General features: G+C 43.1%; 1 protein-coding gene across 11 annotated transcripts in view; it reads left to right on the top strand.

Moving 5' to 3' along the window:
- Positions 1 to 25,308, top strand: part of KIZ (kizuna centrosomal protein) — a 54,268-nt gene that overhangs the window by 6,390 nt on the left and 22,570 nt on the right. For 6 of the 11 annotated variants that reach the window (XR_005106940.1, XR_005106941.1, XM_037405143.1 and 3 more), the window contains exons 3-11: positions 998 to 1,154; positions 5,206 to 5,298; positions 9,835 to 10,210; positions 12,736 to 12,985; positions 17,354 to 17,488; positions 18,649 to 18,813; positions 20,118 to 20,268; positions 23,768 to 23,927; positions 24,941 to 25,006. Coding sequence is in view for 9 of the 11 variants with exons in the window: in XM_037405143.1 (XP_037261040.1) it covers positions 998 to 1,154; positions 5,206 to 5,298; positions 9,835 to 10,210; positions 12,736 to 12,985; positions 17,354 to 17,488; positions 18,649 to 18,813; positions 20,118 to 20,268; positions 23,768 to 23,927; positions 24,941 to 25,006 (1,553 nt within the window). In the remaining 2 variants the exon portion in view is untranslated. The remainder of the gene's footprint in view (positions 1 to 997; positions 1,155 to 5,205; positions 5,299 to 9,834; positions 10,211 to 12,735; positions 12,986 to 17,353; positions 17,489 to 18,648; positions 18,814 to 20,117; positions 20,269 to 23,767; positions 23,928 to 24,940; positions 25,007 to 25,308) is intronic. The other 5 variants (XM_037405151.1, XM_037405152.1, XM_037405144.1 and 2 more) reach the window with 4 other exon arrangements.

A 25,308-nucleotide genomic window follows, 5' to 3' on the forward strand; every position in this document is an offset into this window, starting at 1 on the left:
CATCCATTGTTCTGTTCCTTTCCTCAAATGTGTTTTGTAAAGCTCAGAGGTGACTTTTCTGTCTTGGCTCAAGGGACCAAGAGCTAGGTGCAATAATGACCAATTCCTCAGGAACTCCTCTTATGAAAGAGGACCTTTAGATTAGAAAGCGAAGGTGTAAATTACAGAAAAAAGTGCCTAAACAGTTTGGGGAGCATCACATGTACTTTGTTTTCTGTTTTTATTTGATTTATTTGAATCTAACAAGTTATGAACTGAAGTTTCTCTGAAAATATTGGTATTTGGGGGGATATAGGTTTCAGTTTCACTCCTGATTTAAGCAGACCTGTAGGCACATCGAGACCAAAAAGTGCTCCTGACTGCACCTGGTTCACATTTTCCCATTGTTGGCACTAAAGGCTTGTGTGGCTGCCCTTCATAAGAAAATAAGTCTGGCTCAAAGTGAATCTGCTTTTTGGATGGGTGAGAACTGGTGTAGATGGTGTTTTCAGCTGGATTACTCTTGGCCTAAATTGTCACTTGGCCACACAGGGGATAGTATTGGCACAAAAAAGAAAGGCATGGAGTGAGATGCCACTTTTGGTGACAGCATGGATTTAGGTTGGTTTAAAGCAGTTGTGAAACTGCAGCCTTCATGTTACAATTTGTATGACTTGTGGAGCACATTCTTCTAAATACAATTTTCATTTTGTTTTAATGTGATGTGACTAAAACATAATCCATTTAAAACAGATTTACAAGAGTTTTTTAATATACTTGCCCTTCTGAACACTAAACCCCCCTGTTTCAGTCTGAAGTTATGTAGCAGACATCCTGTCAGTTGTGTTATGAAGCTTTGGACAGCTGTGCAGAAGGACATGTCTACTTCTTTTGCAAGGGCTGAGGGGGCAGCTCCTACGTAAGCATTAGTATGCATGTGTCTGAAGAAGGGTGGTTGTAAAAGATGTGTTTATACTAAAATAATATGAAAATAAAAGGGTTTCTTTTTCCCCCGTAGAATGAAAACAAAATACGTGAAGCTGAAAAGATACTTGAAAGAAATAGAAGAACGACAAAAAGGAGCTCTTCTGCGAAACCAGACCTTTTTAAAGGAATTTGACCAATTTGAAGCTCATATGAAAGCTTCAAGTTCAGAGATGATTCAGAAGATGGAAGTAACTTTCTATAAGCCTTAATACATTAGTGTTTACTGTTAGTACAGGGTTGCTAAATTGGCTTTGTCTGAGTATTATGCACATTAAGACTTCAGATGCTAGTGAAACCTCATTAGATGTTTTGGAGTGCTTAAAATGGTGGTGTTTGGGGATTTGAAACTAACCCAAACTCTGATAATATATGATGTAATGGACCCTACTTGTAGCTGCAGATGTAGTCGGCAATACTTCGCAGAACTCTACATCTGCTCTACAGTCTTCCAAGTCTCTTGGAAGAGAGGAAGAACTAAGGTTAAAAAAGTAGAGATAGTTCATGTGTTTGGAGTTTTAGTGATACGATAATAAACCAGTGTTATCTAGGTTAGGACAAAAAGACTAGTTATAATAGTTTCACAAAAAACTTTGTTATAAAACCATATTTTAGTAAGGCTTTTATTACTTAAAAATACCCAAATATATTTCATGGAAGTTTTTCAGGACGTATTTAATAATTTTGCTGGTGTGAACACCCTAAATAGCTGTAGTTAGTCTTGCCGTTGCTTATTGCTCTGTCTTCATCAGCAGAGGAAGTGTCAGAGTAAATAACTTGGGTTATAACAAAGTACTGTGTTTGAACTATCTGGAATAAAGCTGAGCTCAAACAAGGCCACACTTAGTTCTACTACTTACCTTGATGTTTGAAACAATTTGAAACAGGATTTTTTTTTATCATAACTCATGACTGAAGTACTTTGAATAGGCTACTCTAAGAAAAAGCCGAGCTGTGAGGATTTTTGAGTCATTATTAATATGTTGTCTTGCTATTCACTGAAGAACAAATCAGGATTTTGCGAAGTGATATAGTTTGGCGATGATCTCAGATTAAAAAAGAAAAAAAAGTAACATGCTCATGCCACTAATATATGGAGTCAGATTTTTGGAGAGGGAAAATCTGGGAGGGAAATGAGTTCAGCAGTAGCGCTTCTTCAGAAGAATTTGGCAGGGGCTGTTTCGGTCCCTCTGCTGCACCCCTTTTTTAACTTGCTGGAAGAAAGTAGGAAAGAAAACAAATCAGTTGAGGCATTTTAAGCCCCTGTGATGGGGTACTGACACAACACTTTTGTGTGGCTCTCTAGAACTCAGTTGTGATTGTGTTTTATTTCTCCAAAATGCAGTTTGAATTAAGACAGGAACACTGTCCAAGGAGTGTACTCCTTTCCTCCCTCTTTCTGCTGTTCAGGAGCACACAGAGCTTGATCTGAGACAGTAAAACTTAGACTGTGATCCTCTTGAAAGGATGTGTCTAAAAAGCCTGGGTCCAGGTTCCCGAAAATGTAAACATGCAGCAGCACCCTTGGATGACAGTGGTACAGGACTGAAAAGTGTGGGGTGGCTGAGAGGCTAAATGCAGCAAGTATGTGAAAAGAAATACATAAGCACTTCTGAAAGAAGCTAAGAGGAGGAAAGAATCCAACTGCAACATAAAAACAAGGGGGAGCAGAAGGGGGGGAAAGTGTAAAACTTAGAAAACAAATGAGGAAACCTTACTTTGAAGTGTTTTTGAAACTTTTCTCTCGGTATGCTCTGGAAGCACCACACTATGAAGCGTTATTACGGTTTAGCCTGACCTAGGGATGTAGAAGCAGCAATGTGTTTTATTACCTTTTTTTTTCCTGCTGTCTGGTTTGCCTTTCACTAGCTCCGTCACAGTAAAGGGCAAGAAACCCTTTGTATGCAGTTCTTGCATTAGAAAAGTTCCTTTCTTTCAGTAGATAAATGTATGAACCGAATTGTGAGCCTTTGTCCTTTCTAAAAATCTTTGGTCCTTTTAACTGTGGATGTTAATGCATTTTCTAGTCCTTTTTTGAATCCTCATAAGGTTTCAAATGCAGTGTAACGTGACAAGCCCAATCCAGTAATTTTGCACTGTGGCTAGAAAAAACAAACCCGTGCCCCCCTCCCCCCCAGCTTTATTGTTTTAAAATTAGTTGTCTTTGATTTCATTGAAAGCCTCCTTGCTTTTTTTATTAAGAACAACAACTAGCTGGCCCCAGACAACTCTCCCCATGTTAGCTATAACTTGCAATGTGTTAACCCTGCCTTCCGTTGTTCCCATTAAAGTAAATAGCCCTGCTCTCCCTTTTTCTGTGCTCACGGGGAAGATTTTTACGTATGGCATTTGAGATGGGGCAGTGGGACCCATGCGTGTTGGTTATTGTGCACTCTGAAATGCTGTAGGTTTGCATCTGCCCTTCCTATTTGGGGGTTGCTGTCCTTGACTTCTGTGTGCGGAGCTGGTGGTCTGGGGTGTTGTTAGCTGGTCTCCCTGTCTTTGGAAATAAGGAAGCTCTCTGGAAAAGACATAGCCATCTCTTGTGGTGGCGGATTATTTCCACTCCACTAAACCAGTGGGCTGGCTAACATGCCGTGGTTCATACCCACATTAATAAATTCCAACTGTAGGCTACCTAGTGCCTGGTAACTCTTAAGCATGTTGGATCTGGTGACGTTCACAGAGTATACTTTGCTCGCTTCAGTTTCTGCAACCCCCAGCCCGCCCCTTTTCTTTCATTTTAAATTTTTATTTAAAGCGGGGCAGGACAGGGTATGCATTGTGATGCTAGGTTTCCCCTGTTGTTTTTAAGAATATATATTTTTTTTTCCCCCTGAGTAACTCTAATGCACGCCAGTTTCACTAGGGTGGGTTGTTACAACGTACTGGTGTGAGTCACAGTTGTGCCATGAGTGGGTCTGCATGCAGGGTTTTCATTCATTGCTTCCATTTTGATGTTTGTGTGCCATCCATTTTATTTTTTGCCAGGTTGCACTTACTTATTTTTCTGAGCTGTTGAACAAAGCACAGATTACATATCCTCTGTGTTGTGGTTATGAAGAGCCCCCTTGTTGTGGATTGCATAAGAATTACGAATCGTTTAATCTATCATGGAAGTACACAGAAAGAAATCATTACTATTTTCTCTCTTCTTTCTTTTTCCCCAGGAAGGGGGAGTGCCTTTTAGGAGTGCTTTATTAAAACTATGTGCACATTTTATTATGAAGCTGTAGCTGACCAAACTTGTTTTGTTTCTGAAAAATTCACTTTTTTCCCTCTGTTTGCATGTCTGCAATTTGTTTGGTAATTTTTGGGAGTATAAGTAAATATGCTTAAGCTTTCAAGAAAATCTAATAGTTACATTTGAGTTTATTTTAAGCATCTTTAATTCTCATGTGGTTAGTTTTTGTTTCTTGAAATTTCATGTTTACAATTTTATGAACAGCTTCTGTTACCTGGGAAATAGCAGGCTTGCTGAATGCACCATTGGAGTGCAGTGCAGAGCTGGTTAATTGTTTTAAAGATTTATTTTCATGCATATTACCTGATGCAGAATAGGTACTGAAGTGCTTTCATTCAGGGCCGATGTAACTTGTTATTGGGGTTTACAATTACTAACAAACAGGATTAATTATAGGTGCTGCATGTGCTTGGCTTTTATGCAGTAGTCCTACTACGAACGCATTACATTTGGTCAATTAAACAATGTAGTGGAGGTGAAGACGGTGTGTGCAGTTGTTTGTTAGTAACACTACAGCAAGTTGCCTTTCATGCTGGGTTGCTCTTTATAACATCTGCCATATATTTTTCCTTATAATAGCTCAGTGAATTGTAAGATGATGTATGTAAAACAAAAAGAAATCCTAAAGCTCATTTCATCCCAAAGCAGCAGATTTGTTGTCTGGATAGAGCAGAAATAATTTGGCGTAACAAATACCAGTTGGAATGAAATAAATTTCAGTCAGCAAGTTATTACTGTTTTGTAGGATTCTAAATTACATGAACGAGTACATGTGTATTAAAAACCTGTAGAATGCTGTGTACAGGCCATGTAATTTGTTCAGGGGAGCGGAAAAATTAGGAGAAAATGGGATCTCTGGCTTTTTAAATATAGTCCAAGTAAAAAGTGCTGCTAGGATATTACATTTAAAAGCGCACAATTTGCAAAGTAATATTTGTTGATTTGTGGTGGAGTTTTTTTGGCTTTCAATTTTATGTAATAGATTTGTTCACTTTTAGGCATGGTATGGAAGAGAAATTAGAAGTATGTTACCACTTCAGGAAGGTAACTTGTCAGCGGAAGGTGACAGGGAAGCAGAATACAACAAGCAGGTAATGCGAAAGAAGTGTGTGTGGGGAAATGTGTTTATTACATTGATGTGCTTTCCTCTGAGCTGCTGCATGAAGAGGCAGGCATTGCTAAGCAGTCTTTGCGTGGGGATTTTTGTTGTGGCATTTGTAGTGTGAAATGCTGTTTAGTGACTGAGTGAAGTAGAATAACCTGGGTAAAAAGTGCAATTATTTTAACCAAAGATCTAGAATCAGAAAGGAAGGAGAGCACTAACTCTTTATATTCATTTTTGTGTTGGTTTTTGTAATTCCTGTGCCGAATAGTGTGAAAATGGCCTTGACCGAGGAGGAAATATTCTTAATGAATGGTATTTTTAAAAATGCAGTAGTCAATTCATACGGTGTATTTATAATTTTGTGCATTTTGACCTTTTCTCAGAAGAAGCAAAAAGAGATTGCGTATCTAAGTAACAGACAAAAAGACTGACAAGGAATACTTAAATATATTCTGCTATATATCTGCAGTAATGCAGGCTTCTAATCCCTCCTCCTATCTCCATATAAATGATACAGTTCAAGACCATAGCTGTTTTCTTCACTAAAAGCAGTAAAGCTCTTTTAGATGAAATGTCTAAAAACATCTTGTAATAACTTGGAGCATGCTGGCAAGAGTAGTCACTTGTGACTATGTGTGAAACCCCCTCAGCTAGTCGATATTGTAATAAGCAAAAATGGTAGCATCACTCCATTATTCAGAAAAGCCAACAGCATGCTTGTCCCTTAGGCTACAGCATTCATTAAGAAAAGCTTACTGGGCTGAAAGCTGGAAACAGATGATAACGGGATATGATTTTCATATTTAATGCATTCCTTGGAAGAGTATGTGTGCTGCAGATTGATAGAAGAATCAACTGCTACTTTACTAAAAGACTTTCTAGTTTGCCCTATAGCTACCGATGGAATCATTCAGCCAAGAAATTAACTTTTCCTCCTTTTACCTGCTTTATATATCTGCTAAGCAGGCAGCCTGGCTGCCAGTAAATGTTATTATGCAGTTAAATGTTTGGTATTTAAGACTCTTATCAGAAAAGAAACAGAGGCCACACTGTTTTGTTTTTATAGTAGGAGGAAGGTTTTCAGTTTTCTTTCTTCAGTGCATTAGCAGTTGTTAATCTGAGTTTATAGGAAGTTTTCCCCATAGATTAAAAAGTTAAAAACCTTGAATTTAGAGCATTCTTTAAACTGTAATATACAAAGCAATGAACCTGAGCAACCTTGACCTATATAAGCAGACCTCCAGCAGTTTGTGAATTACATTTTTAATTCAGCTGTACGTGAAAAGGTGAGTTTATTTTTGACCGCTAATTTTGAACCTTCAATTAAAAGCAGTCAGTGTAGGAGACGTGATTTCTAACCTATGGAAGAGTTTACATAAATACTAGAACTTCAAAGGCTCAAGATGTGAGTTAGATTTTTAAAAACTCTTAGCAGGTTTTGGACAGTACAAGAACTTGGTGCATACCCAAATATGTCACTTCATGTTGAATTACAGTTAATAGCTTGATTGTGGACTCTTTGATCCCGTTCTCTTTTTTTCTCCTCATTCTCCCTCCTTAAATACAAAGGCAACTTCAGTTAAATTGTGCATCCTTTTGCCTTGTCTGTGTGCTGTGTCTCAGATCTTACTTTGTAGCTCTGTGGGTTTGTGGGGTTTTTTTAGACTGACGGTGTCCATTTCCCACCACCTTCACTTCGCTTAAAATCTGCTTCTTATTATGTCCAAAATACAAGAGTTTGTTCTGGGTGATGTGGCACCGAGTCAGTCATAGTGAGCGTGTGTGGTTAACAGGTGGTATATCCAGGATATTCCTTCAGGCTAGTCAGGATGCCAGTGATCACGTGATAACCTTGTCACTGATGCGTCTTGGAGACCAAGAAGGACAGTCACAGAACCAATCTTCTAGAGATGGTCAGTATCACAGTGCCCCTAAAACGCCAGTGTGCATATCTGGTGCTTCGCTGAGCTGTGGGATATGTCCCCTTCAGGACTCTCAATTTTTATGGGAGTCTTCAAACTCAGAAATCGTATACACAAACACAATTTGTCTAGAAACCGTGATTCTCCATGGAAAGGACTTGAGCACCAGTCTTTAAGCCCAGTGTATTGGCAGTCTGGTGCTGGAAGCTGGAGGAGAAGAGGTCCTTCTCAGCCGGCAGAGCCCTATAACCTGGGCCTCTGAAGCCTTTGTGCAGTGAGGTCTGTTGTTCAACTTCAAAACACTTTCTTGAAGTTTTTGGATTTGTGCATCTTGGCACTGCCATGCCTGTTGGATGTGGGGCATAGGGCACCTCCCAGGAACACCCGTGGGTGGCAGAGCATCCTTGCCTGAGAAAGGAGGAGTCACCAGGTGAGCGTAACACCTGGCACCTGGAAGAGACAAGCCTCTGGCTGGACTTCACTCACCTCCCTAGCTTTCACGTGCTCAGCCACTGCCATGGGAGACTGGGCCCTTGTGTAAGTCCTGTTGGAAGGCATTTTTTTTCTTACCTTTGTTGTCTTCAAAACACTTTAATGATAGTAAAAAAGATTGTATTTGTTACTGGAGGAAGAAGTGGGGAGCCTGCTCTTCACAGCCAAAAAAAGGATTCTAAGTGTGCTTTGTGCAGAGATTTCATTTAACTCCCAGCTGGAGTGACGTGAAGTTCAGTAATTTTGTTGACTGTTTTAGGTAAGCCATCTACGTGTTTTTACCATCTTGTTTGTTGGTGGTAAAAACAGTACCTAGATCAGTGTTATGTGCCATACTTTTGTTTTGAGAATCCAAAGGCAGTGAAGAGATAATTTTTTTCAGCAATCAGAGGAGCTTGTTAGAGGTGTGACTGCCAAGCGCTTGTACCTGTTCGAATTGCATTTGTTTTGGAACACCACATCCAGGAGCTGCTAAATCCATAAAGTACTTGCTAGATGCATTTTAAAGCAGCAAATCCAACACCCAAAAAGTAATTAGGAGGAACCCGCGAGCAGTGGTGATGGAATAAGCTGTGAACTTAATCTGAGTAGCAAACCTTTACTCCTCCTTAAAATAACTTCATGGCTTTTTGTTCTGCTTCTTGTTACGTGGAATTTGAGCTTTTTTAATGAAACTTGGTCACAAACTAGACAAGATGCCTTTGTTTCCTTTAAGCTGGGCTTGGCAGCTGAGTTTGTGTGGTAGGAAGAGGTCAGGCAATGAAAGAGGAGAGAGGTGTGGAGGTGACTGTAAATTGTCCTGCTGTGATTCAGGGCTGAAAAGTAAGCCCTGCTTAGTATGAACAATGGTATTACGATAGCTAATTTTGGCTTTGCATAAACTGGCGGTGACCTTTTAGTAGTAGTGGTGGCAGCAGCCACTCCTCCTAAATTGTTCTGATTGAGTAGATTTACAAAGAAAAAAAGGCAAGTATTAAAATACTGGGATTTAGAAGCAGAGTGGTTATGCCGTTGGAACTATTTTCATGCAAGTTCAACAGTCCTTGGAGGAAAGTGCCATTTAAAATGTTTCTACTTGGTGCCCCAAGTTGCCTTGTGGAAAATGCAATTTCATCTACGTGGGGTTAGCTGAGTAGTCCTTCCTCATCATTGTGATTTAACAGACAGGAAAGAGCAGAAGGAAGACAATGAATGCAGTGATTTTTGCCTCGTTCTTATTTGCTTTGTTGATGTGCTGTGAGCAAAGCTGGAAATATAGACAAGTGAGTGATGGCAGATGTACGGTTCCAGCTCTCTGGGGACTGTTTCCCATCCTGTTGCCTTCAGGAGAAGACCATGAGAAGAGCAGCAGGAGGAGACTGCTCAGAGGTGCTGCTGTGGGTGGCTCCAGAAAGGCCAGCTGTGCCACGGACACTGCAATGGTGTCCTAATGATCCTCTCCTGGCTTGGGGATGCTGCGGTGCCTAAACCACAGGCTACCGGCAGCTGTACCGTCTCGCATACAAGTAGAGCACAATGGTTCCTCTACAGTCAGGAACTTCAAGGCATTTTCAGTGACTTTGTGGATGGCTCTAAATAGAATTATAGAATCGTTATTGGAAAAGACCTGTAAGATCGAGTTCAACTGTTAACCTGGCACTGCCAAGTCCACCACTAACCCATGTCCCACATCTACACATCTTGTAAATACCTCCAGGGATGGTGACTTAAAAGGTCATGCTTTGGTCCAGGGCCTTAAAAGCCTTTGCAGGAATCTAATCTTAAAGATTTGCCCATTTGAAAAAAAAAAAACAACAGTAACTGTTCTGACTGAAGTCCTTCATATATTTCAGTCTCTTTTAGCTTGGTTGGGTGTGCAGTGCACTTTTGCCACTGGTTGTTTTGGCTCACAAGAACATCAGTTGAGGTCCAGGCCCTTGTTTTCACGCTAGGATGCCAGAAATGCGTGCCAAGTGTTTGTCTAATAATAATAATACTACTACTGTAGAAAATACTTGAATTCTGTGATACTTTTCTCTCCAGAAACTAACATGCCAGCCTCTAGAAGCTCCATTTGCAATGTGCTGCCTGTGTGTTTCCTTAAACCATCTCCCACATGTGTTCTTCAGATGCCGCAGGTTGGAAGACAGGCAGAAATCAGCACCAAGACAGGCGTGCTAACAGGACTGTATCATCCAGCAACAGTCTTTATGGGCTGCCATACCTCAGCTGTCTCTGCCGCTGGAAGTTTGGGCGCACAGCAGAACCACCCCCAGCCCACAGAGAGCTGCTTGACACTCGACTCACCGTCATGCTCTCTGTCAGTTGAAGAACCTGGTCCAGAGAGAAGAAATGCTGATTTAGAGAGCGATGCATCAGTGGAGGGAGTAGCAAGACACAGGGACCTGGCTGCCAGTGAGGAAGGCTCCGAGCAGCTCATCTCCTCAGCTTCTGATCTTAAACCAGCTACCCCCAAGGAGGAAGAGCCACAGGGAAGCATCCCAGGTACGGCAGGATGTGTGCCTGTCTGCCTCTGCCTGGCACTGGGACACGCTCATCCCAACCAGAGCGATGCCCATGGCTGCTGCTTTCTCCTATACCTGTTGCACTATGGTTGAAGCATGGTGGCACTCTAAATTTTTTTTCTTTCTCTTTTTTTCCTTTTAACTCTGTTTCCTCCCAGGCTGCTCATCTGGGCAGGCAAGGGCTTCCTAGGGGCTGATAACCTGTTCAGGTTCACTGTTAGAAGGTGAAGATTTCTTCACTGCTGTGCCCATGGTTGTGCTAAAGTAGTCTGAACTTCTTAAACTGAGGCTTAATGTGAACCTACTTTACTGGAAGAGTATGTCACTTCTGTTTCAGGTTGATTTCCTTCACCCTCACACACTTCTGCACAATAGTTCAACCTTTTCCAAAAGTGGGATTTGGCAATGTAGAGTGAGGATCGGTATGTCCCCAGATGTGGCTGGATTAACTCCTCCTTGGTGGTCTGCTGTGTTCTGGGCTGCTCTGAGAAGGGTGATGCAGACCCTCCCAGCCAAGATACTCAGGCTCTGGGGTGAGATGTGCTGCTTGTGACAGCTGTGTTCCAACTTGTCATTCCTTTCTTTTTTTTTTTCCCTTCCACCCCCATCTTGGCAACATGTGTTCTCTCCCATTTTACTGGCTTGGTTGGTTACTTTGGAGTAAGCAAATGGTCTTCTTTTTGAAGTCACAGTGACAAAGATTTGTCGCTAAGTAAAAGTTTATTCCTTTTTTTGAGACCTTGCAGAAATACTCTCCCCTGCCTTCCCAGTTAACATAGCAGTTTTCAACTTAAACTAGTTTTTCCCAAGCCCCATAACAATTGCTAAAATTGTGCTATTTATAATGGAGACTGGTGGCAACCCTAATGATGCGGGGACGACTTCTCTCCTGTAATGATTTTGGGTTTCTTTATAGAGGAAAACTGGCATCCCCATCAGATGCTCTTCTGTCCTCAGGGTTTTTCTGGCATCCTCTTTCTCAAGGTTTTTTTCCATTCCTCCTTATTTCTCTAAGGAATTTATTTGCCTCTCATTTTCTTTCATGTGATGCATTTGCCACTTCTCCATTTTAATGAAAGCCTGTCCTTGTTGGTGCTGGAAGGAGACCAGTCCAGCCGGGCTTACGTTAGCCCTGGGCTCTGCAGAGCGCTGGTTCCTCCCTGCGGGGAAGGCCGAGGTGGCCAGCATCGTGTCTGGGAAAGAAATACCCATTTAATGTCTGGAATGCAGTATCTCTGCCTTCAGAGAAACCGTACAGTTGGGTTCAAAATCAAAATGAGGTTTTTGTCAAATGGCACAGTAATCGCCTTGGACTGCCTGGGGGGCTTCTTATGTCTGTCCGCTGCCAAATGCATGTTATGAAGTGAACAGGCTAATGTGGTCCAGGTTTGAATGCGTGGAGGGGACTGGCTTGTTCCAGCTCTCCTAAGCTTGACTTTCCATGCTGCAAATGATGGGAGTTGATGAAGATACCAGGGGCAAGCACGCGCTGGGCTCTGCTGCCAGCTTGGTGCAGAGCTTCGCAGCTGTGTGTTGAGCTAGGCAGTGGCAGCACGAAATTTAGAACAGAATAAACCCTGTTGCCGCCACGTTACCAAAGCAAGAAAATGGCCCTTTTGTCACTCCAGCCCCAAAGTGGAAAAAACCCTCAGTTCCTCTCTATCCTTGTTTCCCAGCAGGTGTGAGGTTTCTGTTGCACATACTTGCTTCACAAATTTGGAACAAGGCCAAGAGAGCCCATCCTGGCAGCAGCTACTGTTTGGCATAAACCTTAAGTGATTTAGTTCCAGTGAAACTCCATGACCAAGACAGGCAGAAATGCTGGGTGCTGTAGTGTTAGCAGGTGTGTGAATGCTGGTTAATTTAAACCCGTGGTGAATTTTATGGAAAACTGGGAATTTCCATAGCAATACTATTTTGTTACAGCACTGCCTGGTCCATTAACTTTTGGCATGCTATAAAAAGATAGGTGGAGTGTATCTGTCATCTTAGAAGCGTGATTCAGCCCCGGTACCTTTTAGAGAAGGCAATTAACATGTAGAGTTTAAAAGCCTCCAGGCATGTTTTTCTTCTGCAAGGTGTAGAAAAATGTGTACGATAGTAGCCTCTTTACGTGCACCTTTTTCCCCCTAAGAAAAGCTTTTTCCAGCTTTCCCGTTTCACCATTCCTTCAGGGAGGTTTTAGTGAAGTAGCTGGTCTTCACGCCGGGGGTGGTTTTTGAGGAGCGAGGAGTGCCAGCTTTGTTTCCCACTCAGGCAGAGCTGCAAACCCAAAAGGCGCGAGCGTGGAGGCTGGAGCCTCCCCAGACTCCCCCTTGCGAGAGCGCTGCGGAAGGACACGCTGGGCAGGGAAACCCCAAGTGAAGGGAGAGCAGGGGGATGCTCTGTGTTAAATGAGAGGTGCGCAAATGGCATAGGCAATCTTAGTTTAATTCCCTATGCTACGATGTACTCCTTGGTTCTGCTAATGTTTTGGGAATATTGTTGTCGCTGTTGTTATTACAGAACCAAAGCCATGCCTGAGTAACTGGTGGACTTGTAAGGAAGCAAGCTGGGAGAGCAGCAGCAAGCTCCCGGTCCCCAGGAGCACTGAGGAGGTGGTGCCGAGCACTGCTGGCATGCTGCATGGAACAGCCCCGTTGGTGACCGGCTGGGAGCGGAGCAGGGATGCCCACACTGTGGAGGGCTCCCCACTGCAACCACCAAACCCTGCCGTGGCGCACAAGGAACCCTCGGTCAGCTCAGGACCAGATGGGTATGTCCTTAAATATTTTGTCTTTGCCGGTACTCACTCGTTAGTGTGTGCTCTGGAGGCTATTTTTGCAGCTTCGCTGATGTGCGGAGCTAAAGCTCATGTACAGGGGGAAAGACTTCTTACCTATTTGTTTATTATCTTGCTGCCTCTGCGCTGGTGGTTGATGGCCTCAGGTAACTTGTTCAGGTCAGACTTGGACAAGTTAAGTATGCTTGTTAAAATGCAACAGAAGTTCTTTAAATGTACACAAATCTTATTTCAACAAGTTTATAATAATACAATTTACTAAACAGCATACTTTCTGTGGATTAAAATTTCCAGTTGTTTGAATATTTTGAACATTTTGTTTGGAAGTAGCAGTGAGAGAAGGAGAGAAAGAAAAACTGAGGAAAGTGCGACACAGGTGCACAGCTTGTCCTCTGCTACCGAGTGAAAGTGGTGGGGCTTTACTGCCAACAGCTGCAATATCAGAGGGCTGTAATATCAATCGTAGCTGGATTTTTGGCCTCACAAGGCCCTTGTAAGACAGGGAAGTACATCCCCATCCTGGCAGGGTAATACCTGCTCTGAGATGGCCCATGGCGTTTGCCCAGGTTGCATGGGAGGGCTGGCTTTGCTCCCTTGCTGTGTTCGAACAGCCCCATGCCAACCACCATTAGCCCTTCCTGTCCTCGCCTTGTGCCATGTTGCAGCAACAGCATCCCTCCCACTTTTATCTCCTGTCTCCTAGTTCTTTTGAAAGTCCATGTGCTGCTGGGTTGCTCTGCAGTGCTTCATGTCCACATCCCCCTTCACCCCGGCCATCCTACCACTGCTTGACCCCACAATTTTGTGACCTACAGCTGCTGCCTTTCTCCTGCCTGCTCTGCCTTAGCAGCATGCTTCTCTTTCCTTCTCCTCTGTATCCTCAACACCCTTCTCCTTCCTCACCAGCATTTTCCTGCCCCCAGTCACAACAGAAATATTGAGGAAAGCCTTTTCTGCAGGCACGTGCTGTATTCCAGAGGTTCTGCTCCCCTTGGGTTTCCCTACCTGGTGTGAGTACTACTTCCATGCAAAATGCTCCTAGCTGGAGCAGTTAACTAGACACTAGATACAGGGTGGTTAGGTGGTAGCTGTGCGTTGGGGTGTTGGGGAGCGACCAGGTACAAAAGAAACTGGTGTTTTTACCCCTGGAGAATGAGTACTCCTCTTTTTCTGGTTTGTGTGGGGTTTTTTTTTTCTTTTTGATTGTTTGCAGCTTTTTAATCTGCTTAACTCATCTATTCTTCCTGCATTCATGGTCATGTTGTCTTTGCTACTGATTTCAATATTAGTTTGTGTTTTAATAGATGACGGTTGAGCAGAAACCAGTGGCCATCAATATACACTTCTGTAACTTTATCATTTCACATTTGCATCAGACTGTTACTTGCTAGGGAAACATCATCTAATTTACATCTAAATAGCTTTTACCCAGTTTTTCTTTTGTATAACACCTGTTAATCATAACACTTTGTAGGGAAGTTGCATAGAGTGCCTGCCTTTGCTAGAGAAGTCATAGCTGAGCAATAGTCATTTAACCTTCTGTTCTCTCCCTGTCAACACTAGTGATGCCTCGCTGTTCACAAACTGATGAAAATGTTGTGTGATGCTCTTGAAGCCCAGCTAAATTATACAAAAGGTTTCACTACTCGCATTATCTCCAGAGCACAACTGAAACCAGAACGTGGAGGTTTCCTCTTACGTAATGCGAAGCCGAATACCTCTGTTTCTTAAGGCCATGGAAGTGGGATTGCCATTGATAGCTGTTTCTGCAGGAAAGATACAAATTTTAATTTGTTTTACCTGAAAATGAAAGCAGGGATAAAATTTTGAAAATGGCAGGCATGAAAGATCTCATGGTGGGATAAGCAGCATTTCTGTTGTTGCACTTGAAACCAGGTGGACCTTCCAAGTCTGTCTTTCCAATGCACGTGAAATTCAGCAGGCATGCTCAAGTCTTGCAAAATAATTCACGAGCTGAAAATCTGGGGGAGAGAAGTTTCCAAGTTATTAGTACATGAATTTCAATTATGTAAGTTATACAAACAATGAGAATGCAACATTTTTTGGTCTGAATGTATCATGCCACAGTTTAACAAAATGAGCCGTGTCGTACGTCTTGTGACGTCCCTTCAGTCCGCGTGCTTTTCTGATGAAATTCCTAATCTGTTTGAATAAATGTGCTGAAATTATGCAAAACTATGCATATTTGTCACCTTAAATTGAAATATTTGTAGCTTGGACTTTCCCAGTGCAGCAGTGTTGCTTCTGTGCCATCCAAACAAAGTACCGTTCCCTCACCTGTTGTCTTTGGGCTGTTTGTTCCCTTTTGATGCATTACTTGAAGTGAGTACAGGTGATGGAGCTGAACTCTCGTGTGCAGAGACCACAGCTCACTTGAGAGGCAAAACATAATCGTTGTTGCATGTCAGGAAGTCACAAGTTTACATATTGGAGAAAATGCCTTTCCTACCTTACTGCAGAGATACCATTCTCTTTTTTTTTAAAAAAAGTTTTGGGTTTTTTTCTCCGCAGTGTTTGCAGGTCATGTTTTACTGCTGGGTGAGTTCAGCCTAGTTTCAGACTGCCTTCTCCAGCTAGAAGAATGGTTATCGTGACAACATCATTGAGTTCTTAACCAAGTAAAGGTGATGTTGCTGTGAAAAGTTATTTAGTGTAAGGTTTGTGCCTTGGCTGCAGCCCACAGTAGGGTGCTGCAATTTTGCTATCTTAGTTATTAAAAATTACGATTTTTGGCAAATAACTTCTCTGTTTCTGAGCGCTGCTGGGTGGGCTTGTTGATCAGAGGCTGTACACATGCTTTCAGACTCATCCTGCCAGCTCAGACCCACATGAGAGCCTGGGCTGTGTATTTTCCATTCGGGTCTTGCATCCCTGGAGCTTGCCTGGCTTGTTTGAGCGGCACCATAAAGGTGCCCGAGCCCCCCTCCCGCCAGGTGAAGCCATCCGATAGCTCTGGTCCTCGGTGGTTTGTTGCCGGTCTGAGCTGCTGAACCGGAGGTGAAAGGCTCCGTATCCTCTTACCATTCCTTAGAGCACCCGGCCGTTTCTTTAAGGGCTTAAACCCGGGTTGCGGGAGGTGGTGGGGGGAGAGGGTCTCTGAGAATTAGTGCAGAAAAAGATGATGACTATTTTAAGGCCTGCGCTGAAGGGGTGGAAAAAGGCAGAGCTTATGCCTGTGCTGCTTCAGCTGCATTGAAGAGGACTTAGCACAGATGGATTGTGCATTACAAAATGTAACACATAATTCAAGCTGTCAGCTTAATCAGACTGTTTCCAGGAAGCAACCTGTAAAAGAGAAGGACCTCTTGTTTGCTGACCTCTGATCCGTAGCCTGCTGCAGATTGTCATACATTTTGTTTTTCTTTATGTTGGTGTCCCTTCCTTCCCCTTCCCTTTTTATTATTGTATCCCTCTCGAGTGGCACCCTGGAAGGACCACCCAGCGGGAGGAAAACAATGGGAAACGAGCTGGCAGCTAAAATACAGGGTTTGTAAGACTAGGGGAAAAGAAAAAGCACTGTTTAACTGCATATGTGATCTCCCTGGTATTGTTTTGCTTATTAAATGTCTAGGAAACTCAACTAAATGCACGGCAGCTCCCACTTAATTGTTCACTGTTGCCCAACAGTCCAATGAAAAACACAATTTTTAGTACAGCTTAACATGATGGCAAAAGCAACGCAAGCTTTCGTGCGTAGAGCTTTTCACTTGAGGGAGCATAAACCAAGGTTAACTGTATAAATATGTCGGCTTCTACATGCTGCAGAAACAAAAATAAATCTTTATTTTGCCTGTGGGGCTCTGCGGGCGCCGGCCCAGCTGGGGCGTTGCTGGTGGAGACCTGGCCTGGAAAGTCCCCAACAAAGCAGGCAGCCGGCCTGGACCTGAATAGCCACTGACACCTCTGTTCAAGGATTAGCCTGCTGTATTGTTTCAATGTTTAAGTCCTAATTTGCATCATTATAGAGGTGCAGCTTCATCAAACCCCCTCTGAGGTCCCAGTTATGTGCCCATACCTGTAGGTGGTCACCAGATTTGTTTCGATTGTGGAGGTGAAGGAATTAAAACTACCCAGCACAGGGGTAATTTCAATGCAGCATCTCAAGCCCTGGCTGATTCTTGGATAGTTTGTTTGCTCATGTGCTTTTTTATTTCTTTTCCTTCCTACAGAGCTCAAGCGCCGGGGGGTTCTGCTGTTGTTGGCTTTGAAAAGCTAAAATGAGGGTGTGTGTTTTTCCAACGGGTGTGACGGCAAGGCAATGCATTTAAAATACCTGTCGCAACTCTGGTCACCTCAAGCCCTGTTTGCGGTCATCCACAGGCACCACAGGATGCTGGTGGGACTCTCTTGTGCGCTGCAGTTGATAGAAGATGTGGTGGTGAGGATGAGCCCCCAGCGCCAGGCTCTGTACCAGGGCAAGCACGTGGGGACGATGGGGACGGCGGAGCTGCTCAGGTTAATGCCATTTCCTTGCAAGCTGCCTCCCCTCTTTGCTGCCCTCATAGAGCGGCAAGAACCGGGGAGGCAGGCTGTGCTGCCTGCGCCTTAACCCCGTCACCCGTATTCTTGTCTGCTTGCTGCCATACATGCAACCTATTGCTTGTAATAGTTTTGCTGTTGATTGCTTACATGCTTCTATTTGAATTTGGGTGAGCAGTGGGGAGAGGATGTTACCGAGCAGCTTTGCAGGAGCCTGTTGAGATTTGAGCCAGAGTCCTCGCTCTTGTGGTGACAAATGGCTGGTGCAAAAAGCAGGCGGGCTCCTGCAAACAAATATTGCTAGTTGCTAAGAGGCCTCCCTCCTCTTCCACCGTTTTAATGTCATCAGAGAGCTGAAATAGGGCACATAGAAGCACATGCGCAAATTACTCCAACAAATACTCTTTCCTAAATGTAGCATGTCTTGCAGCCTTGCTCCATAGATCCCTTAGGTGAAGTAAATACTTATTTCCAAGAATGAGAGCGTCCCCTTAGCTAGTAGTGCTGCTACCTGATTTATTCAGGTAGACAACAATAACCAGAAAAATAATTTCTTCTTCAAGGTAAAAGAGTAAAGAGAATCACCAAAACCCACGTGTTAACAAAACGAGGGCCAGAGAGTCCTTGCTGCCCCTCTGCAGCACAGGCTCTTAATTACAAGAACTGGGAACGGCTTTGTAATTTTATTTAAAGTTGTATGTCAGCTTCCCTAAACTAGGATTCTTGTAAGCACTTGATGGGTAGAGGATTTCTAGGGAATTAGGAGGAAGGGTTGCGTAACTGACCTGGCCCTCCAGCCTGCTGTTGGAGGCAGGTTCCTGTAACATCGCCACTTTGGTGGCAGCATGGCCAGAGCTGCCTGGCCAAGAAGCGGTTTCACCAAGTGGATGTGTGCTAGTTCCTCTCCCTGTCAAAAAGCAAAGGTGTGAGATTAAACCTGGCATTTTTCAAGTGCTGGGTTGGATCTCCTGATCCTCTGCATCTTTCGCGGAGAGCATCACAGGTGTTTGTCCCTCTGGGATGTCTCACCAGTTATTCCATTAGCCAGGAGAAGTGTTACAGATTCTGCCTTCGACAGATGCTGACTGTCTGGGCTTTAAATAAACGTCGCATGTAATACCTGCTTTATTTTGTAGCTTTTGTAATCGGGCTGGCAATCTGAAAGAAGAAGACCTTGAAGCATGTGAAGCAGTTGTCCTTCATCAGCTTCAGGCTTTATTACAGAGCGCTCTGAATGGATGTCTTCTACCTGAGAAAACACTTGATGCTAAAGGTGCAGCGGTAGATGAAAAGCAAACCAGGTACGCAGACACAAAACTTGTGTGTGGGTGTGATTAACATTCTTTTCTTTCCTCCCCAAGCCTGCTCTGCCTCTCTGAAAGCAGACCTGAGGCCAGACCTCCGATCATACCAGGAAATAAAGACATCTGAGTGCTGATCTTTACGCATCTTGGCAGCAGCTGTGTGACTTGAAATGAGAACGTTAAGCAAATCCATTTATTTTCCTTTTCATTCACTGATGGTGAATCTTACAATGCTGGACAGCACTTGGGCCAGGTCTCCCTGTCTCACCCAGTCCACGGCATCACCTCCCCCAGGCTGCTCCAGCAGGGAGGAAAACATATTAACTTCAGAGACCTCTTAGCCAGTAATTTCTGTGATCTTCAACATGAGTCTCAGGCACGTAAACATGGGGAATGTAATTTTGAGAAGCAAATTATTTTTCTGTGAAGCAGAAGATGCATATAGCCTTTAAAAACAATAAACCGCAGTTATTCAAAATGGTTTTTTGCTTTCCTGTGCGTATGCCACAAGGACAAGTGAGAATTGATTTTTTTTAAATATTTTTTTTTTAGGTCTCCAATACAGTAATGAAAACAATTTCCATTCTTTCTTACTTAGCTTCTGTCTAGACCTTCCTCCCTGTTACAGGCTTAGCAGTGCTCAAGTGTTAGCAGGATCGGGGCACTTGTGAGCGCTGAAGAATGGTCTATTTAACTATACCTGGTTCTCCTTTTGAGGCCGATATGCCTGCGAGCACTAATATGTTGTTGTATTTCCTGAATGGTTTCTTAGGGACAAACACTTGTGGAGTTAATTGGAATTCGCTCCTCTGTTTGTGAAACTTCATTGGAGCAACTGGAAAAACAAACATCTTTGGTGAACAAGATTGCAGTATTTATATTTTCTGTGTTAAAAGAAAAAGCACTTTTGCTCAAAAATAATAAAAAGATTTCTGGAAAAAAAAAAAAAAAGGATAAGCCTGGGGAAGCGCCTGAATGGAGTAAGCCAGGTCTGCCCATGGCTGAGACAAGGGGATGCAGGAAAGGTTTAATGTCTCCTGATCCTGCATCTCAGGATGTACCCAGGGGACAGACATGATGACAGTCACCCCTGTCCATCCTCCCCACATTTGCAGAAGTCATGAGTAACTTATCACATTTTCCACTTTGAACATTTTTAAAAGAAAAAGTGGGGGACAATGCATGATGGCTTTTCCCACTGCATGTTGATCGGCTTGTCCAGATAAATGAGTAGTGTGGCACCTGTGTGAGCCTGGTGTGCGTGGGGTGTCCCACTAACGGTGCTTCGGTTTGTTCCTCAGGCCAGACCAGCAGTGGGATGTGGACGTGCTGCGGACTTGCTTGAGCAGCCATGCCTTGTTCTTGAAAAAGCACCAGGTTCAGCTCACAGAAGAAGTGGCAGAGATGTTTGGAAGACTGCTGGTTTCCAGCAAGGAGGCACAGGATGGCCAGGTTGGCACTTGCACCTAGTAATATTTAAATAGATGACACCTAGAGACTGATTTGCGCTGTTAAGGTCAGATGAGCCCTGTGTGCTGCTCATACAGTCCAGTGTGTGGGCTTTTAAGGGGAATGACAAGCAGTCTGCGTTCGTTAATCAGCCTCGGAGACTGTTAGGAGGTGGGTAAGGAGAGAATACAGGTTCTTTGCTTGTCTTGGGGCAAATACATACAGCACTTCATCCCATGAAGAAAACAGTCTCTTTAAGGTCTCCAGGGGGGCATCTTGTTTTCCACCCTTCAAACCAGTTATTTATTTAAACAAGGTCACGCATTTCCTGTGGTGCAAATTTATCACAAGGTTTCTATCATCTGTCTTTCTCTGTGGCTTGGTAGCTTTTTATCATGGTGTATTTTGATCTTTTTTTTTTCTTTTAAAACAGTTATGTTTGGTACACTGAATGCACAAAGCATTTCACAAATAGTAGCATGCTCGTATTTTTAAATGTTAATACAAAAGGTTATAAACTGACTCTTAAAAAAAATTATAAAATTGGCATTTGATAGACCCGTAAGTGCCCCACCCTCCTTTGCTGCACACCCAGAGCAGCCAGCCGCGGGGGGAGGGCAGGGCTCCGATCCCCGCTGCCTCCAGCGCCCGGGCTGCAGCCATGCCAGGAGAGCTGGGACGCTGGCACCGGGGTGAAGTCCCAGCTGCTGCTGCACTGGGAACGGGAGATCTGCCAGGCAGCCTGCTGGTAACAAATTGGCCCCATGCTCTGCTCCAAAAAAACGTGTAAAAAATATTTTTTGCTCTAATTGTAAACAAGAAATTAAAAAGCAGTTTGAGCTGCTTTACTGTATTCTAGTTTTAATAGCATTTGAAACAAATAATGAAGATGTAATATTTTTGTTTGTTGTAGACTTTCAGTTATAGCCAGGGTAGCTGCTGCTTCTGTATCTGGCCAAGTAATTTGTATTCTGTCCTTTGTACAGTCAGTCAAGTAGAAGAGATGAGCAAGGAATGTATCATTGCACTGGTGACAGATAAACAAATACCATACATAAATTTATAATTGCATGTAAAAAAACTTCTACAAAGTCAAAGCTCAATAACACAAGCTTTATGGGTGAATATACGCAGCAGTAATCTGTTTATTGCTGTGTGTTACTGTGGCCCACACGTATTCATTTAACATTTCTACTACCTATTCAGTGGATCCAGTCAATTAAACGTAAAGCCAGGAGGCATCCTCTACTTTGAAACACCGTATTTCCAAGCAGGTTGCACAGAACAGGATCAATATAAATTATGCAATGTGCGTGTACTGGAGCATTTGCTTTACCATAAAGATGTGTATAATGCAGTAGTGAACTCATAAGTGATCTGCACCTATATATTTATGACTCCAAAGTTTGAATTTTTGGCCCATGTTGATGGCTTCTTTCTCCTAGAGCTTAAGGATCTGCCAAGAACCCCACTGGATGATGGTACTGTACAGCCAGGCAGCAGGATGAAGGTGCAGGTGGGGGGCCTTTTTGCTCCCTGGCAAGTCTGTCACCTCCATCCCCATCAGCACTTGTGGTCTGCAGGGGTTTGGTGATGACCAGCAGCAGGTCCACCTTCTTCTCCAGTGCCTTCAGCATCTTTCCCATTGCAGCAGTCCACAGAGTCTGTCCACCTGCCTGTCTTCTCCTTGTCTCTTATCGCTAAACTATGTCTCTCTTCTGTTCTCTACATCTTACTATCAGTTTTTCTCTTCTCTCACGGATCTGTCCCATTATCCCTGTTAAGAAAATTGGGTATTGTTCCAGTGGAACATAGGACAGCCTTGGGGAGCTGACGTGGTAGTGACACCTCTTCTGGGCAGTGGGATAGTCCCTTGGCTGCAACAGCTGGAGACTTGAGTGCCTTCATCAGTCAAGTTACACTCCTGTCAGAATAAGACCGGTGTGGCTCATGCAGCATGTTGGTTGTCTTCATGCCCTGATGGAGGTGTCAGCCACGCCAGAATTGCCATGGTCCCTGTGATGCTGAGCTTTGGTTCTCCTGTCCTTCTGCCTGGACTAATTGTGGTGTTAGAGTTTACACTGAGTGCTTGTATTTGTTGGTGGTGGTTTGTACCTATTTGGATGTTAAATGATACTGCAGATAGGTAAACAAAGTACTTCTGGTGTGAGAAATCCACACTGAGATAAACTGCTAGATGGGAATTAATTTACTTCAATAGTAAAGATTTCCCAGTCCTGCCTGTAATTTAAGGCATTCTTTACATTAAGAAAGTGATACCTAAAGTCCGTCCCCATTTTTGGATAAAGTAGCAGCTTGCTCACGTTGTTTTTACAGGGAGACTTCCCCTATGTAAGTTTAACAAAGAAAAAAACTCAGCAAGCTGTTTTTAAGACTGAAAAGTTGCCATTCTGGGCTCCTAAATAAATATAGATTAATGAGGAGGGGCAGATGCGGGGAACAAAAGATCCTCACGAGTCCAGAGTGTTTTGGCTTGGAGTTGTCCCATACTCTCAGGTCGGTATAGCAAAATAAGTTAAAAAGCCTGGAGTTCTCTCTAAGATGTTGTTTTTCATCGCTGAAGGCTTACTGTTTTATTAAACAATTAGATAATTAGGGCAGAAAATCTAGTTGATTTTAAAGACTCCAGACCATATTTTGGGTTACAAGATAAAACCAAGAGGAACACCCTATAAGTAAAGAAGAGATAGGAGGCCCAAAAAGCCCTTGCTGCTCTTTGTGAAATAATAAACACCAGGAAGGATGATTTCTCCTGCTCTCAGGGCTTTATAAAGCCACACACAGTACTTCTAATACAGGCGGATGGTAGCTGAAAAAGTGATTGCTTTATTTTAAGCCTGTTTTTAACTCAGACATTTACATAGGTTCGTTCAGCTCCCTATAAAGGTGCTGGCTTCCAACTTAATTTTTTGCATTAAAAATACGTTTAACTGTGGACGTCTGAATATGCTGCCGCGGAGGGCTTGCAGGCACAGGCAGGATGGACCAAACTTTATGAATGTGCAGGAATACCGTGGATTAGAATCGCAGCCGTGCCCGGCAGAGGCTGGCTTGGTCAAGCTGTGACCAAGGTCTATCAGTCTCAGTGTTGTTTTAAGCTGCAGCTGTTGCTAACACTGTGGCTTCCCTGGCCTTATCGCTGCGTGCCTGAAACGGAGAGATTTCTTCTCAGTCTGTTGCTGTTGCAGTGTATTTGATACACCCTTCTGTTCTGCTTACCCTGAACGCGTGAGGCAGGGAATGCTGAGCATTTCCAGAAAACCTAGTGATTAAAAGAATAATTCAAAGTTTGCGTTACTTCAAGGCAGAATGCAATTTCTGAACTAGCGCTGATATAACGCAGAGGTAATTTAACATCTAAAAAAACCACCCTGGAAACAGACTACACCGTGAATTATAGATTAGCCTAAATGTATGTTGGAAAACGCTTGAGATGAAGGATAATAGGGCTGTGGCTATTTTTATTTTTTTAATGCTGCAGGCTCTACCAGTGTTGAGAGAGGTCCTTCCAGAAGAGTGTGGGGATAGGCCATCTATTCAGAGTAATGAGTCATCTTACAGCTTGCCATCGATCCCAAACGACGGTGAGGAAATAAAGCCGGCAAAACACGCTCCCTGGCTCGCCGGCGCGGGAGAACAAGGTAACAAGTGGTAAACGGTCTGGCTGTGCGCTCAAAGTTACTGTCCTTCTCTGTATATATGTATTTTCTATCCAAACCCGCAGGGGACTGTATTATAGTGACTGGCAAATTAATGTGTATTTGTAATGAACTTGGAGGGATTTTCCTAAATATATCAGTACCGTTCGTCATACTTGTTACCTCTTAAAATGAGCGATGCCTATTGTGACTGCTTTTTTTCTGCAGGAGCAGAAAAGCAAGCCTTGTGGTAGTTAATAAAAACAGATCTATAGGTGTGCATGTATTTAAAAAAATGCCTACTGTATAGAAATTGTGGGATATATTTGTTGCCTTTTATTATAAAGCCAGACCGCAAACAAATTTTCAAACGTAAAAGGGCTCATGCTGAGCAAGGTGTGCGGTGCCATTTCAGAGCTTAGAAGGTGGACGCATTTGTGAAAACACAGTTAATTTTTTTAGATAAGGAAGTAATATATTAGTCCGGCGTAATAACCGGCGACGGCAACTTGCTCAGTCTGCTCTCAGAGCATCCCTTACATCAAAGTCCGGAAGAGACAGGCAATTAGGTTGCAGTGCTCTTTACACAGCAAATGTAAACAAACTGCTTTAGGCCTCCTAAATTCACACGACTTTTATCCGCGGAGGAGACAGAGACTTTGATTTAAACTAATTTTCCTCAGTCGGTATGATAGATGCTGCTGCTGTCGGGCTGCTGGATGAGATCGCAGAGTTACCGTCGGTTGTTTGTTTCCTAAATCCCATTGGGTCTTAAATTATTTAAGACATTTGGTTAGCTTGTCCTTTGCTCTGGAAGCTACAGAGAGGCAGGGTAGCCTCGCATACGAGGAAAGTTCACAGTAGGCGCCTCTTTTAAGAACGGTAATGGATAGTTTAGATCAATAAACAAGAGATAACAAAAGTGAGAATTAAAGGGAGTAGGGCTTAAAAGCAAACAAACCAGTCTGATCACTGCGACTTTGAAATGTGTTTCATTATGGTGTGTTCACATCCAGAAGTCACAAGCTGGTGTGAAGATGAGAGCAAGGAAGAAAGCACAGTCGAAAAGATTCCTATTACAGGTAAAAGTAATGGCTGCATATTAACCTTGAATCCAGTATTCAACTTTATTACATAATCAAAACGCAGCATTTTAGTGGTTTGGGTCCACTAATAGTGAGTAAATTCAGCTACTACATACTGAGCGCAAAGATTAAACATAAGATCATAAAGTCCATGCTTATGTTAACATAAACCAAGATGGAAAATAACAGTGCCTATTTAATTCCTTGTAATCGTGTTATACATTTAAACCATGTGAATATCCTGTCATTTAGCCTTTCAGGTCCCAGTATCAGTGTTACAAAGGTCAGTCTCCATGGGG

Source organism: Falco rusticolus, chromosome 12, assembly GCF_015220075.1.
Source record: "Falco rusticolus isolate bFalRus1 chromosome 12, bFalRus1.pri, whole genome shotgun sequence".
In the NCBI taxonomy this organism is placed as follows: domain Eukaryota; kingdom Metazoa; phylum Chordata; class Aves; order Falconiformes; family Falconidae; genus Falco; species Falco rusticolus.